Source organism: Chiloscyllium punctatum, chromosome 12 (assembly GCF_047496795.1).
Source record: "Chiloscyllium punctatum isolate Juve2018m chromosome 12, sChiPun1.3, whole genome shotgun sequence".
Classification (NCBI taxonomy): domain Eukaryota; kingdom Metazoa; phylum Chordata; class Chondrichthyes; order Orectolobiformes; family Hemiscylliidae; genus Chiloscyllium; species Chiloscyllium punctatum.
Window position 1 is genome coordinate 31,993,516 of NC_092750.1, and position 16,490 is coordinate 32,010,005.

The window sequence follows — 16,490 nt, forward strand, 5'->3', positions numbered from 1 at the left end:
CTGACTTAGTTGGCTCAATGACATCAAGACCACCCCCTTGAATAAATCCGCCAGACAAATGATTCCCTTATTCTCCCATAGCTTAAAGCCAGAGTACATTGCCCCAGGTTCAAATCCTTGGGCTCCCACCAATGGGGTAAACAGCAAGGTCTTAAGCCAATTGCCCTCGTCTTGTCTCATTATCCTCCAGGCTTTCACTGTATTTAAAATGTTTGGTCTCTTACACTGCTCAGTGACATATTTCATTTTATCCGTGAATAATAGATTAACTAGGGAACATCTTGATTGCGAGGCTTCAACATCAAGCCAAATCGACTCCAAATCCCCCCATACCCAGTCACCCACATATGCCAACAAGTCGCTTATTTGATATCTCTTCAAGTCTGGAAGGTCCACCCCTCACTCACCCTGCGGGAGCTGCAATTTAGTAAATTTAATTAAGGGGCACCTGCGACACCAAATAAGAGAGAACCGAGCCAACCATTGAGCCTCCATAACACTCGTCTGGGTAGCAACAACGGGAGCATTCTCATGGCGTACAACAGGCGAGGGAGAGCATCAATTTTAATCAGGGCTATTCGGCCTAACCATGGTAACTGTAATCCCTCCCACCGGTGCAAATCCTGCTTTATCCTCTCCAGTAGGTGTACAAAGTTAGTTTTTCCAGCTGGTGGAAGGAAGGAGTAATAAAAATTCCCAAATACAAAAATTATTTTCACGACCATCTAAACAGGAACTGCATTCCATCCTTCAGATCAGGCACCTCTACTAATCCCTCCCCCCCACCCTCACTGGCATGGCTTCCAATTTTGTGAAGTTGATCCTGTATCTTGAAAAATTGCGAAACAAAGTTAATTTTTTGAATCAATCGAGGAACAGACTCCTCTGGATTGGCCGAGAAAAAAAGGTTTTGGGTGATCTTATGCTCCCCTTTCCCACCCCTGGTGCCATTATTTCAGGATCCCTCCTGATAGATCCATTAGGTGAGACTACTGCCAAGGTAAATAACAGCAGTGAAAGAGGTCACCCCGTCGACTACCTCTCCCAATATTAAAGTTATCTGACTTCTTGTCGTTTGTGATGACTGCTGCCTTACGATCATTATACAATATCGCCATCCATCTGGCAAAGGATCCCCCCAGACCAAAGCGCTCTAGGACCCCAAACAGGTATAGCCATTCTATCTGGTCAAATGCCTTTTCCGCATCTAGTGAGACCACCAAACCCAAAATCAATCTTTGCTGGTATACCTGCATTATGTTCAGTAACCTCCTGATATTGTTGGAGGAGCTATGGCCCTTGATCTTCTTTTATAAAACAGGGCAATACCTTTTCCAACCTCAGGGCCAGCATTTTTGACAGAATTTTAAAATCAATATTCAAAAATGAAATTGGTCTGTATGAAGCACATTCTTCGGGGTCTTTCCCCTTCTTTAAAATGAGGGAGATATTAGCCTCCCTAAGAGAAGGTGGCAGACAATCCTGTGCATATAAATAGCTATACATCTCCAGAGGTGGCTCCACTAACACATTTCTGAACTCCTGAGAAAACTCACTCGGGGATCCATCTGGCCCTGGTGTTTTGCCACCCTGGAGATGCTTTATTGCTTCCTACAATTCCTGTACCATCATAGGCGCATTCACCAGGGAAACATGATCCTTTACACTGGGGAGGTCCAGGTTCTCAAAAAAGGAATGCATTCTTGCTACACCGTCTTCACTGCCCTCCAACCAATATAACTCTGCAAAGTATTCCCTAAATCTAACATTGATCTTCAACTCACGGGTAACATGCCAGCCTTCTAACAGACAATGATATGGGAAACATTTTTTTTTCCTAGCCAGATATGTCAGATATCTACCTGACTGATCTCCAAATTCCAACAATCTTTGTTTAGCAAAGGAGACCTCTTTTTTTGCCACCTGTGTGTGCAATGTGTCGAGAGCTGCCCAGAGCGGTGTGACCCATTACAGCTTGACCAGAGAGGGCCTATTATCATATACTTCCTCAACTATCTGCAGCCAGGTCTCCAGCATCTATTGCTGCTCCTCCCTCTGCCTCCTGCTAATCGTTGAATACAAAATGATCAGGCCTCATAAATATGCCTTAGTTGCCTCCTACAGAATTGCTGGATTACTGGCTGTACCAGAGTTGGTATCCCAGAAGGCCCTGAACTCACTCGTAATGTACTCAACAAATTTGCTATCCCTTAACAGGAATGGGTCCATGTGTCAGTGCCATGCATCTATTCCGCCACCTTTGATTTTAACAACTAAATACACTGGCGCATGGTCCGAGACAGCTATATTCACAATTTTGCACGCCAATGTTCTGTCCAAATAAACCGATGGCATAAAGAACACACCAATTCAAGTATGGCACTTGAGTGCATTTGAATAAAAAGTAAAGTCTCTTTCATTAGGGTAGAGATGCCTGCACACATCCACTAATCCCAACTCCTCACACATGTCCACCAACTGCTTACAATTGCACAGGCATACCTGCCAAGCCCCTTGGCACCCTTGGGATCTATTAGGTTTAGATTTTCTTAGATTAGATTCCCTACAGTGTGGAAACAAGCCCTTCAGCCCAACCAGTCCACACCAACCCTCCGAAGAGTAACCCACCCAGACCCATTCTCCCCTCACTAATGCACCTAACACTAGGACAATTTAGCATGGCCAATTCACCTGACCTGCACATCTTTGGACTCTGGGAGAAAACTGGAGCACCCAGAAGAAACCCACACAGACACAGGGAGAATGTGCAAACTCTACATAGACAGTCGCCTGAAGCTGGAATCGAACCAGGGTCCCTGGTGCTGTGAGGCAGCAGTGCTAACCACAGAGCCACCATGCTGCCATTGGATTAAACTCCCCTCCTATCATTATGCGGTGCACCCCACAACTCATTAATTTAGCAACTGCATCAATTAGAAATTTAAGAGGGTGCACTGGGGGACAATAAACATTCGGGATGCCATACTCTTCTCCATGTGTTAGAGCTTTAAGAATGATGAACCGTCCATGTTAGTCCTTGATTTGCTCAGTTACCTGGAATGGGATTTTCCTTTTACCAGTACAGGCACTCCTCTACTCTTGGAGCTAAAGGAGGAGAAGAATACCTACCATAACCCACCTGCTGCAGCTTCAGATATTTCTTATCAGTTAAACGTGTCTCTTGCAGCAGGGCGATGTCCACCTTTTTCTTCCGAAGGCTTGACAGCACCTTCTTTTGTTTAATGGGGGAAATGGCTTCGTTTTAAATTCCAGGTGCACCACCTGAATGAATCACTAACCATGGTCGTCCAGGGCAGCCCGTGCTTTCCCAAGAAGCAGCAGCTTACGAGGTGCTGGCAGCAACAAAGTATAAAAACTATTCCTATAAAAACTACCACAACTAAACAACTAAATCACTACATTGAACTTAAACAAATACCCAAATAAACCCCAATTCACTCCAGACCTCCCCCCTTGCCCATAGGGGGCAATCTTCCCAATCCTTGCGACCATCCCGAATCCTTCCAGCTGAGGCCACACCCTAGTCCCAGACAATGCACAGATAAAGGAAACATGTTATTTACATTCTGAGAATTAACAATGGACACCCACTCTTCCCCCCACCCCACCTCTTCTCCATACATCTTAACCACAGATATAGCCACCCCCCAATCCAAAAGAAAGGACAGCAGCAAAAAAAAAAGACAATAACCAACCACTGAAATGATAAGTAAACCAGGTTTTACACCACGGCAGTACAAAAGCTATAAAATCGATAACCACAAAAAGGGGAGGGGGGAAAAAAGGGGCAGAAAAAGTAAAGAAACACTGTACCATGGGCCATAACAGTGCTCCCCCCCCCCCCCCCCCCCCCACCACACCACCCTCCCATAGACAGACTACTTTATTTCAGAGTTCACAAAGTCCTTGGTCTTTTCTGCTGAATCAAAATTATATACTGTCCCTCTGTGAGTGAAACGCAACACGGCCGGGTACCTCAAGGAATACTGAATGTTCAGGTCCCTTAATTTTCTCTTAACTTCATCAAAAGCCTTTCTCCTCTTAATTATGGTTCCTGAGAAATCTTGAAAAAACATTATTCTTAGCCTTTATATCTTAAAGCCTGTGAATCTCTTCCCAGTTTTCATGATGTTTCAATCACTAACTGTTATACTTTTTAATTCTGGAGTTGCACTAGGACCAGGCGGGGTCGCGGATCCAGCCCAGACCTGGGCATTGCAATCCAGTGGGCCCGCTCAATACTCACCAGACCCAACTCCAACTCCAGCCCCAGGAACCTTGGGAGTCACTTTTCCAGGAATCCAACGAGGTCCTCGCCATCTGGGACACCCACGAGCAATAAGGTTTATCATACACAATTGCTTTCCAGGTAATCCACTTGTTCCTGAAGGACCCAAACCTGGTCTTCCAATGTTCGGATCCTTCCTCCTGAGACCTCCGCCACAGTCTCCGATGCCGCGGTCCTGTGCCCCACCGCTTCTACTCTTTCGTCCAGAGTTTGACTTTTTCAGCATGGCAGCTATTGGCTCCATTGCTGCTTCAATCTTTTCTTGAATTTTGGCAAACTCCGAGAGTAAATGCTGCTGCCCCATTAAATCCAAAGGGGCCACGATGGGAGTTTGAGCAATGGCTAGGAGTACCACCGACACAGTAAGGAATTGCCCCACTTGCTGTACTCCTTTCACCCCTTTTCCTTTATTCAACTTCATCCTAATCTTAGAGCTGTCAAATCACAATTCTAGCAGCTCCAGATGTTCAGTAACTTTATATCATCGATTTTTCTCCTTCGGGTGGTTAACGAGGGTGGGAAGGGGGCTGAAGATCCGCCTTGCCAGGGGGCATGGCACAGAGCTCAGCACAGCAGACCATTCGGTCCGTTGCTATCTTGGATCCCCATTATAAAGTACCTTTCTATATTATAACTGCAGTATTTATGTCTAAGAAAGTACAGATGAGAAAATTTGTTCCTCCTTTCAAAAAGTTCTTAGTAATTGGAAGTCATTATTGTCATTTACGTAAACGTTCTCAGACAGACACCATAATTTGTAATAAATGCAGCAGCCAAGTGAACTTTTGGAGTATTTCATAATCTAATAACAATCAGTCCATTTTCCACATTGAAAATTACTCAAACGTAATCAATACAAACAAGACTAATAAGTAGTAATTAGTACACCAAAATTGATAATTAGGAAGAAGCATTTTGTTGCAACATACAAATGTTTTCCTCTACAGAATAAGCACTTCCGGAAATTAGTTTGACAAATTATTCTATTGTTAACATGCTTGTGGGATTCAATTCCAGCGCCAAGCAACATGAACTACACAGCACTGAAAGGTCAGTCACTATTTTCAATGGTTACGTGCCGAATGTTTTCAGTTGCTGCAGTTGCAGAGCTAACCTCAGATATAGATTCAAGCTTACTGTTTGCGTGCTAATTTTGTTTAGACAATATTTGGTTAAAGTACCAATGTGACAATTACAAAAGCACATTCTGAACTCAGACTACTCTTCAGTTCTGCCCTTTATCATCATGATATTCAAAGCAAAACATTCATTTAGCAATCATGCAGAACCACATGTGGAGATGCCGGTGTTGCATTGGGGTGTACAAAGTTAAAACTCACAAGACCAGGTTATAGGCCAACAGGTTTAATTGGAAGCAATAGCTTTTGGAGCGTCGCTCTTTCATCATGTGGTTGTGGAGTATATTCTACAACCACCTGATGAAGGAGCAGTGCTCCGAAAGCTGGTGCTTCCAATTAAACCTGTTGGACTATAACCTGGTCTTGTGTGAGTTTTAAATTCAGAACTACATATTTGAATTGTCCTGTATCTCTCAGTAGAACATCTAATAGTGGCTGATGAAATTCTAATTTAAAGCACAGGTCTATAATTGAGCTTCACTCAGTTCATCCACAATTTTCGTAACAAGTTACAGTTAAATTCTTTTAGCTTCAAACACAATAAGGCCATCTACTCAAACTCAAGATAAAAAGTGGTTTGCGTACATAATGGTCTACGACCTGTCAAAGCTAGATGACATGACAGAGCCGACACATCTAATCAGATGGTTACAAGGCTTCATTTCACCACTAGACGTGACGAGCAACTTTCTGAGAAACAAGATGGTCCAAGACTATCATGCAAAGAAAATCCACTTCAAGTGTACCTCAGGATGTTGTGGGAAGTTAGGAAAGAAATTGCAGGGCCCCTAGCAGAAATATTTGTTTCATTTTTAAGCATGGGTGAAGTGCTGGAGGGCAGGAGGGTGGCAAATGTTGTGCCTTTATTTAAGGCAGGCTATAAGGTGAAGCTGGGAACTATAGACCTGTGAGCTTTATATCAGTGGTGAGTAGGCTGTTGGAGGTTATTCTGAAAGATAGGATTTAAATGCATTTGGAACAGCGAGGACTGATTAGGGATAGTCAGCATGGTTTTGTGCGAGGGAAATCGTGCCTCACAAACTTGATTGATTTTTCTTTGAGGAAGTGACTAAAAAAGAAAGATTGATGAGAGCAGAACGGTAGACGCTGTTTGCATGGATTTTAGTGAAGTCTTGACAAGGTTCCGCATGGTGTACTAATTCGTAAAGTTAGATCACATAGAATTCAGGGTGAACTTGCCAATTGGATACAAAATTACCTTAAATGATGGGAGACAGAGGGTGGTGAAGGGTTATTTTTCAGATTGGAGGCATGTGATCAGCAGTGTTCCATGAAGATCCATTTTTGTTTGTCATTTATATAAATGATTTGGATGAAAATTTAAGAGGCATGGTTAATAAGTTTGCAGATATCACCAAAATTGGTGGTATAGTGGACAGTGAAAAAGTTATAAAAGACTACAAAGAGATCTTGATAAATTGGTCAATGGACTGTGAAGTGGCAGATATAGTTTAATTTGAAATAATCTAAGATAGTGCATTTTAGTTAAACAAACAGGGTAGAACTTACACAATTAATAGTATGACCCTGGGTAGTGTTGCAGAAGAGAGAGATCTAGGGCCTCAGGTCCATAATTCTTTGAAATTTGCATCACAGGTAGACCAGATGATTAAGAATGTATCTGGCACACTTATCTTAGTCGATCAGACCTTTGAGTGTTGGAGTTGGGACGTCACATTGAGCTTGTATTGGACAGTGGTGAGGCCTCTTCTAGAGTCCTATATAGCAGGGTGACTAGAACTGGATATGAAGGATATCATAAAATTGGAGAGGGTTCAGAAAAGATTTACCAAGATTTTTCTGGGAATGGAGCATTTGAGTTCTAAAAATAGGATGGGACTTAATTCACTGGAGCGTAGGAGATTGAGATAGAGATTTATAGAATAATGAGGGGCATAGATAAGGTAAATAGCAAGGGTCTTTTCCCCAGGATAGAGTAGTTCAAAACTAGAGGGCATACTTTTAAGGTGAGAGGAGAAAGTTTTAAAAGTACATGAAGAGCAAATTCTTTTTTATTAAACAAAAAGTGATTCTTGTGTGGAATGAACTTCCAGAGGAAGTGCTGGTTGCAGATACAGGTGCAATGTTTAAAAGGCATTTGGATAAGTACATGAATAGGAAAGGCTCGGAGGTTTATGGGCCAAATGCAGGCAAATGAGACTAGTTAAGTTTGGGGCATGGACTAAAGGCTCTGTTTCCATGCTGTATGACTTGATGGCTATTTTTTTTTAACAAAAGAGATTCCCTACAGTGTGGAAACAGGCCCTTCGGCCCAACCAGTCCACACCGACCCTCCGAAGAGTAACCCACTGTGCCACCATGAATTACTAAATAATTTGTATGGAATCACTCCTCTCCTGAAAAACAGACCCTGAATCTAAAATACTGAGATTTTTCTCAGCTAATTGTAATTCTGGTCAGAACAAATGGCAAGTTTTAATGACAACAAAATTAGCTGTTAGAGGCTGGGTAGGGTTCCACATGTTGCCTCACTCACTTCACCGCCGCCCCCCCCCCCCCCCCCCCCCCGCCCCGCCCCACTGGTCATCTTGGTATTTCAGTATTCTATGTGGAAGCTCAAGGTGGTCTTGTATTTCTCAGATAAGAGAGATCGCCAGCTAACTTCAAAAATGCATTGACCAAGAGTAAACACAAGTTTAAAAAAAAATCCAAAAGCTTTTTAAAGCATTTTCCTGCAGGGAAACCACTGCGAAAAAAGACCATTTTAAATAAAAGGAAAAGAAAGGGATGTGGAAATGAACAACTTATTCCAGAAATAAAGTCACTTCCTTTCCAGACTGGTGAACTGCAAACTCATGCCTAACAAGCCCTAGTTATGAGATTTAGTTGCCAGACTTCAATGATCAGAATTTTTTTTTAAGAAGCTGAGTGTTTCAAACTTAGGATAAGAGGGTGCACAAATTGCAATTGGCCATGTCTAATGCATAACAATGAAAATGGCATTTGTATAATGTCTTTAGCATAGAAAACATCCCAAGGGATGACAGATAGGCTTAATCAGTTAAAAATAGATGTACAAACAAAATGTCACAAATCTATGTTCATAAGTTGGGTCAAAATAAAAAGAGTTGGAGGGAAGGAGAGGGATCAGAGGGAGAAGTTCCAGAATTGTCAACATGTGCCCTCCATAGCTGAATATACACCTGCCAATGGGGAGGTAAAGACAGAAGGGACACATAAAAGATTAGTCAGACAAACAGGCAGAATTTTGGATGAGCAAAATGGGACCTAAGTCAGGGGAGCATGGTGGGTAAAATGGAAAAGTAGAGGGATGCACTAAGATACAACACTTGACCTTAGATTTGAAGTGAAGGTAAAAGGGGCAGTAAAAAGTGATTAAGGACACAGTTGGACATTGGCAAAAAAAAATGCAAAGCCTTCACATGATATAACAAGATCTGATGACAGATGACTAAGTTTACCAAGTATGCTCCAATCTAGACCTCTTCTCAAAATAAAACAACTTTCTTTGTGGACCTTCTTTAAACATCCCCAGCCAATATCACTTTTTGCTCCTATCCCAAGACTTGGGTTGAGTTTGGTCTTAAGATACAATTTCCATTTCTTTCTGTTAAAGATAAATTCAGTACCAATGATGATCTATTTTCTTCCTCCTGCTTAATAGAGCAGGATCGCCAATTCTGAAGGGTCATTGGATCTGAAACATTAACTCTGCTTTCTCTCCACAGATGCTGCCACAGTGTTGAGATTTTCCAGCAATTGCCGATTTTGCTCCTGTTAGAAATTTATAGGCTTCTACAAGATCTCCTCCCCCATTTTTGTGAACTTCGGTGAATGCAATCCTAACCAAGTCAATCTCTCTTCATACATAAGTCCAGGCACCCCAAGTATCAATCTGGCAAAGTTTTGCTCTATTCCTTCTACAGCAACCTGCTTCCTATGGGCACAATAGTTAGCACTGTGGCCTTACAGTGCCAGTGACCTGGATTTGATTCCAACTTCGCGACTGTGTGGAGTTTACATACTCTCCCTGTGTCTGAGACAGTTTCCTCCAGGCACTCCAGTTTCTTCCTACAAGATGTGCAGGTTAAGTGGTTAGACTGTGTGAAATATCTGGCTCTGGTTGGGATGTTCTTTGGAAGGTCAGATGGGCCAAATGGTCTTCTTCAGATGCCTACATGTCAGGATTCTATGATTTAGATATAGAGGCCAAAACTGCACATATAACTGTGGTAAGACATCCTCTTTTCTATACTCGAAGCCTCTCGTAATGAAGGCCAACATATAGTTTACCTTCTTTACAATCTGCTGTACCTGTATACTTACTTTCAGCAACTGGTGCACAAGAACAATCAGATCTCGTTGAACAATTTTCTGGACATAGTGGTAACAGACTTGAGCCTGATGTCAGATGCTAGAGAGATGCAAGTTCAAGCAAAATTCCTCTATCTTCCCTGGAATAATCATCAGTAACAACCACTGGGATCATGATAAGGAAGAAGCAATCCTCAGTTGCTCAACTGAGGAAGGGAACAGGTTGGTTTGACCAGAAATGTAATCGCTATGTGTAAATAAAAGTTTCCAACCTAATGACTAGGTTAAAGAAGAACCTTTGCACTTTAACACAGATTTGCTGGCAGGTTGAGAGAAAATAAAATCTGCCTACACAGATTGAGGATATGATGCATTGACATTGAAAACAATGTCAAAATATTAGATATTAAAACAGAGCAATGTCCCATTTTAGCAGAAATTAAGCCTTAGTGATGTAAATCCAAATTATAAAAAGGTCTTCCTATTTAAAAGGATTTACAGACCTCACTCTATCAAGAACAGAATCAAAGGCAACAGTCTTCCACCCAGAGATCTATCAGTCTTCCAAGTCTGAACAGAATACATTCTGGGAGAATAGCGAAACATCTAAAATGCCTAATTTGTGAAATCAGAGACTTAGGGGTTGGGATATGGTGTAATGTTAAACAACTACATTCATAAGTCTATTATGTTAATAATGGGGAAAACTTGGAGGGAGATGTTGCACAAGACTGGAGGGATCTGTAAGGGTTAATCGTAGGTAAAATCGATGACTTCAGATGCTGGAAACCAGATTTGGGATTAGTGATCTGGAAAAGTTCAGGCAGCATCTAGGAGCAGTAAAATCAACATTTCGGGCAAAAGCCCTTCATCAGGAATACAGGCAGAGTGCCTGAAGAGTGGAGAGATAAATGAGAGGAGAGTGGGGGTGGGGAGAAAGTCGCATAGAGTAGGGCTTTTGCCCGAAACATCAATTTTACTGCTTCTCGGATGCTGCCTGAACTGCTGTGCTTTTCCAGCACCACTAATCCAGAAGGGTTAATCGTAGGCATGCATCAAGCAACACCGAATTCACAGATTTTTTTAGATTTCAAAAGTGTAAAATCTGTCATTGAAGTCTCCCTCAGTCTCTATCAAAGTCTATCATTCTGATGTAACTTGTGCCTGGCTGCTTTTATGCAATAAACTACATTTTGTTTATCATTCATTAGACTACAAGGTGGGTTTCCTCTATCATATTAAACCTGTGAATCATTACCAGAAAAGGAAATGCAGCAATGAATCACTATCTCTCTACAGTACAAAATACTGCAATAATAGTAATACCTCACAAGCTTACCTGTACAATGCTTACAATCACGTGACCCAGTTTATGCAAACTTGTCTGAGAGTCAGACTGAAACAAATGATCAGCCCACACCATGCCAACCTCCAGTCATTGATCAGACAACTCCTGTTCCTGCTAGCTGGCATATTCTCTCATATTCCACTCTGTATGTAGCCTGCATGATCAATCTTTGGCACTGCACAGTCTTCAGCAATTCATTAAATGACCACTGTTAAACAGGACATGTATGTCACATCTACCAGTTGGTTTACCTTTCACCCATTAAGGCATTTGCTTGTTTTCTCTGGAAGGAGGCTTATCTCCAGACTTTAATATACCTTGGCCTCAGACTAGTCTGCTCATATAGACTACCTCTATGCAGTTTTGGTGCTGTCCAAGTGACCTTATGATATCTATGCAGCACAACTCTGTGGTCAACTGCACTTTGTCTTGCTGACAGTCACTGTTCAGTCCATCTCCTGCTGAGTTACAACAGTTAATTTAAACTCACATATCCCTTCAGAAAATAGGAAGTCACCATTGGAACAATTGACTTTTCAATTGGGCAGGCTTCATATGTTTTCTTCTCATTTTGGCTGACCCAGCAAATTTAGAATTACTACCTACACCACAAATACAGAATAGTTCCAATCCAGCCAATTACCACATCAGTCTTTTGTCAAAGAGATGGAAGGTATCACCAGCAATGTTATCAAACAACTCTTACTCAGCAAGAGTCTGCTCATTGATACTTGGTTTGGATTCTGCAAGGATCGCTCAGCTCAAACCTTATTAAAAGATTTAGTTCAAACAAAAAGAGGGAGTGACTGTCCTCAACATCAGTGGAGCATTTAACCAAACATGCCATCAAAAAGCCATTTCAAAACTGAAATCAAGGATAATCAGTGAAACATTTTCCACTGGTTGTAACTAATTAAGCACAAAATGATCCAATTGTGGTGTTGGAAGTTAATCAGTTCATTACTGCATATCACTGTAGGAGTTCCTCAGCATCGTGCCATAGGCCCAAACTCCTACTTCAACTGCTTTACTAACGATCTTCCCTCTAAAATAAGGTCAGTTATGGGGAATTTCATGACCACTTGTACCTCTGCAGATACTGAGGCTGTCAGTGTCTTTATGCGGCAAGATTTATCCATCGTTTCACAGAATCACAGAACCCCTATGGTGTGGAAGCAGGCCAATCGGCCCAAGGGGTCCACAACAACCCTCCAAACTGCATCCCACCCAGTCCGAACCCCTACCCAATCCCTGTAACCCTGCATTTCCTATGGCTATTCCATTTATGCTACACATCCCTGGCCACTATGACCAATTTACCTATCCTGCACATCTTTGGATTGTGGGAGGAAACTGGAGCACCTGGTAGAAACTCACACAGACACAGGAGAATTTGCAAACTCCACACAGACAACTGCTCAAGAGTGGAATCAAACCTGTGTCCCTGGCGCTGTGAGGCAATGCTAACACTCAGCCACTGTTTAATAAGTAGTAGGCAATGATCATTTCCTACTAGGCAGAAGCCAAACATCCATCTTGATGTTCAATGGCATTGCCACTGAATCTCCCATGATCAATATACAGGACATTAACATTTACCACAAAATTAACTAGAGGGGCGGCACGGTGGCAGTGGTTAGCACTGCTGCCTCACAGCGCCAAAGACCCGGGTTCAATTCCTGCCTCGGGCAACTGACTGTGTGGAGTTTGCACGTTCTCCCCGTGTCTGCGTGGGTTTCCTCCGGGTGCTCCGGTTTCCTCCCACAGTCCAAAGATGTGCAGGTCAGGTGAATTGGCCACGCTAAATTGCCCGTAGTGTTAGGTAAGGGGTAGATGTAGGGGTATGGGTGGGTTGCGCTTCGGCGGGGCGGTGTGGACTTGTTGGGCCGAAGGGCCTGTTTCCACACTGTAAGTAATCTAATCTAATCTAATCTAATCTAATCTAACTACTTATTTCCTATGTCTGCAAGCGCAGATTGAAAGTTCTGCAATAAGTCACCTCTTGATCCCCCATAACCAGAGTAAAATACACAAGAAATGGGTCAGAAATCTAATAGAATACTATCCACTTGCCTGGCTGAATGCAACTCTGACAACACTCAAGACGATCAATACTACTCAGTGATCAGCATTGCATCTTCCACCTTTAATATTCACTTCCTTTACATCTACCATCAAGAAAATGCAATTTGCTGAGAATCCTTCCTTCAGCACCTTCCAAGCTCACAACCTCGACCACCTAGATGGACAAAGACAGCACAATTTATAAAGTTCTCCTTCAAACCTCACACCATCTTGGCTCAGAGTTACATTACCAAACCAACATTATTGCTGAGTCAGAAAGTGGCTCACCTCCAGATTCTTGAGGTAACTAAGGGTGGACAACACTTTACCAGTAACATTCTCATCCTAATGACAAATGAAATTGGTTTAAAATAACACATTTCAGGATATTTACCAACAGGATGATATAGTTGCCTGTTTGTGTGACTTTCAACATCTTTATTTATGGTTTTATTTCAGTCTCAAACTCTCTCAACTGGCTGAGCTGCAACCAGCTTTTCCTCCTCAAACATTTCAGGGTAGTTGTCCAGAGCTGCTAACCATATCTATACATTTTGAGTTTGTATAGAGTTGCCACATAGAGTCTGTCCATCAACTGGATGTAAGAGTTTGTGCCTTTCTTCCTGCTTTTACCCCCTACATATGACTTGCAAATAAGTGAAGTTGAATTCTTCCAGACTCTACTTCAAATGAATAGAGGAGTGATATCAGCATTCATGAGAAGAAACACTTGGGAAGAAAAACACAAGTATTCATGATTTCTTTGTTTATAAGAATGCAATAGTATTATAAGGGTGGCTCAAAACCTCTCAAATCATTTAAACAAGTAATTATTGTTTATAGAATGTCTGCTTAATAAAGAATGCATAAACATACATACACTAGATTTTGTATTTCTGTGTTCTTGAACTTATGATTTTCCAACAATGTTTCAAGCAGCTTATGATGTGGAAGGTAATAGCCAAAGCTCAAAGCAGCTGAGGGTGGGGGGTCCAAAGCAATTCGGATTAAATTTACCATATTTCCCCTTCTTCACAATGATGTTAGATTTTGTTTACTATCCCTATCCCTCCATCCATCCACACTTAGATACCAAGAGTTCAACAACTTTAAAATGTATGCCTTGTTTCCCTATTATTCCTAAACACACAACTTTCAACATTTCCACATGTCACAGCCATGTGATCCCAGATCCCGGTTTGGTATTCCTACAATCCCGTGCCTTAAGGATGTTACCAAATTCCACAACTCCAGCTCCCACCTAAAAGCAGACTCGAGTATAGTGACTGATATAGGACTATAACCCAAAGATGCCAATCGGAAACGCACCAAAGCAGTTTAAGAATGAGAATTCTGTTTTTTTTTGTTTCTGTTGAAATTCTCTAGAAAACATCGACTGGTTCACTAAGCCCCATGAGGAACGGAAACATTCTCAGGCAGCTGAGAGTGATTCCAAACCCACACCAAATAACACAACCGAGCAAGTTATTCAGTTATATCAAACTTCTTGGGAAGCTAGGGTTGGGTAACAAACGCTTTGCTAGCAACCTCCAAATACAGAGGAAGATCAAACAATCGGGGAAGAGTTATACTGCACTGAATCATTCACTGTGTTTCCGTGTCCACAGACCGGCTGAGTTTCTCTCGCGTACTTTATTTTTTTTTAATTTCAAATCTCTGGCATTCTGCTTTTCGTTGATTGTTCTTACAAAACCCTGCGTTGTGGCAACACCGCAGGAGACACGTTAAAGAGACATTTTTCCCCCAGCAGGAACAAAATGTAAAGTTGAATTACTTATGCACAAAGCACAAACACTGTCGTTCTTACTATTTGGCCAGATGAAAGTTATGTTATTGATATTCAGATGTCAAAATGCAGCTTTAACTAATAAAATTAGTTATAAAACAGATTAAAACTTGGATTTATTTAATCAGACCAACCTCCAAGACAACATCATGTTAAAAGAACATACACATCAAGTATGATGAATTAAAGCTTACAGTGGCGCGCGCTCCCGATATTGGCAGAAGTAATAAATCGATCTCTGGACTTCAACACATTATTCAAAGTTGTGACAACACTTTAGCTCGTACGAAGACAATAAAACTTATACATAACTTTTCTATCTTCGGTTTTCCCGTGAAACACAAGTGCTGAGAGTTTGCAGTGAAGACTCCCAAAGTGGATAAGCCGAGGAGCTGCCCCAGTTGGGCAGTCTCCCACTGCCGGACTTACCGGTGGCGGTGGCTGTGCTCCGCCCGCTCATATTGCCGTTCACCGTGTCCCCGGGGCGAGCCGCCTCCCTCTGGAGCTGCGGCTCCGTCACTGGGCTCACTCCGGAATCCAAGCCCTGGCAAACTGCCGCTTTTCCGGCTCTGGTCAACTGCATTCCCCCCTTGCTCCTATGTTAACACCTCCCACTCGCCAACTTGCAGCACCACTTTCTTTCCCTGCTCCCGTTATTCCCGTCTGTCTGTGTGTGTTTCTCTCTCTCTCTCCCTAGCCCTGTCACTCTGTCAAGGAGCTGCTCCTCTTGTTCTGGTCAGAGAAGTCGCTAGGCTCGAGCACGCGCCGGGATGCTCGTGCGCGAGAAGTTCATGTCAAGGCGCGCACCCTCTCAGTGGTACTGAAGCAGATCGTCCCTTCCAGGCGTTTGCAAGAAGCAACACTTCTGCTAGTTTTTGACAAAATGTTTTAACTGTTTAATTATAATAAAGTACTGAATAATATTACTATTATTATTTACTGTCCTCCCCATCTCCCTAGAAATCTTCTTTTCATGGGCATTGAGATGAACCATATTTGTCTTCACATGGGACTGAGAGATGTTTCTAACCACTTATCCATACTGATATTCAGACTTCCAATTCCACCCTCATCAATTCATCCGGTCTCAGTCCTAACTCCACTGATCTGCTCACCTTTGTTACTTTTTGTCTTGACAATTCCAACGTCTCTCTGACTGGCCTCAAATCTTCAGGCCTCCATGGTCTTAGGTTTATCCAGTTCCTCTGTCAGTTCTCACCAAGAGCGACTCAACCATCTGCCCTGTGTCCGCTGACCTACCTTGGCTCTCAGTTAAGCAAATCTTGATCTTTATCAGGATGACCTAGGTAGTGACCCATATTTTGACAGTCTGAAGAAGTCTTTTGTCCCTTAGCAGTAGCCCATGGGAGATTCTGCTTGCGAGTTTCCTCTTGCTTTGGTATCTTTGTTACTTGATGTGAACATATGCACTGCAGTTGTCCCCACCCATAAAGCTATGGGCAGGAAAACAATCCCTTTGTTTCACATTCTGCCTCCTTCAGAGTA

General features: G+C 42.3%; 1 protein-coding gene across 2 annotated transcripts in view; it reads right to left on the reverse strand.

Annotated features, from left to right (window-relative positions):
* LOC140483756 (FYVE, RhoGEF and PH domain-containing protein 3-like) overlaps positions 1–15,720 on the reverse strand; it is a 221,266-nt gene extending 205,546 nt beyond the window's left edge. Inside the window, exon 1 of one of the 2 annotated variants that reach the window (XM_072582280.1) lies at positions 15,414–15,720. In XM_072582280.1, coding sequence (XP_072438381.1) covers positions 15,414–15,567 — 154 coding nt within the window. In that variant the 5' untranslated portion in view covers positions 15,568–15,720. The remainder of the gene's footprint in view (positions 1–15,413) is intronic. The other variant, XM_072582278.1, reaches the window with a different exon arrangement.
* Positions 15,721–16,490: the final 770 nt, after the last annotated feature.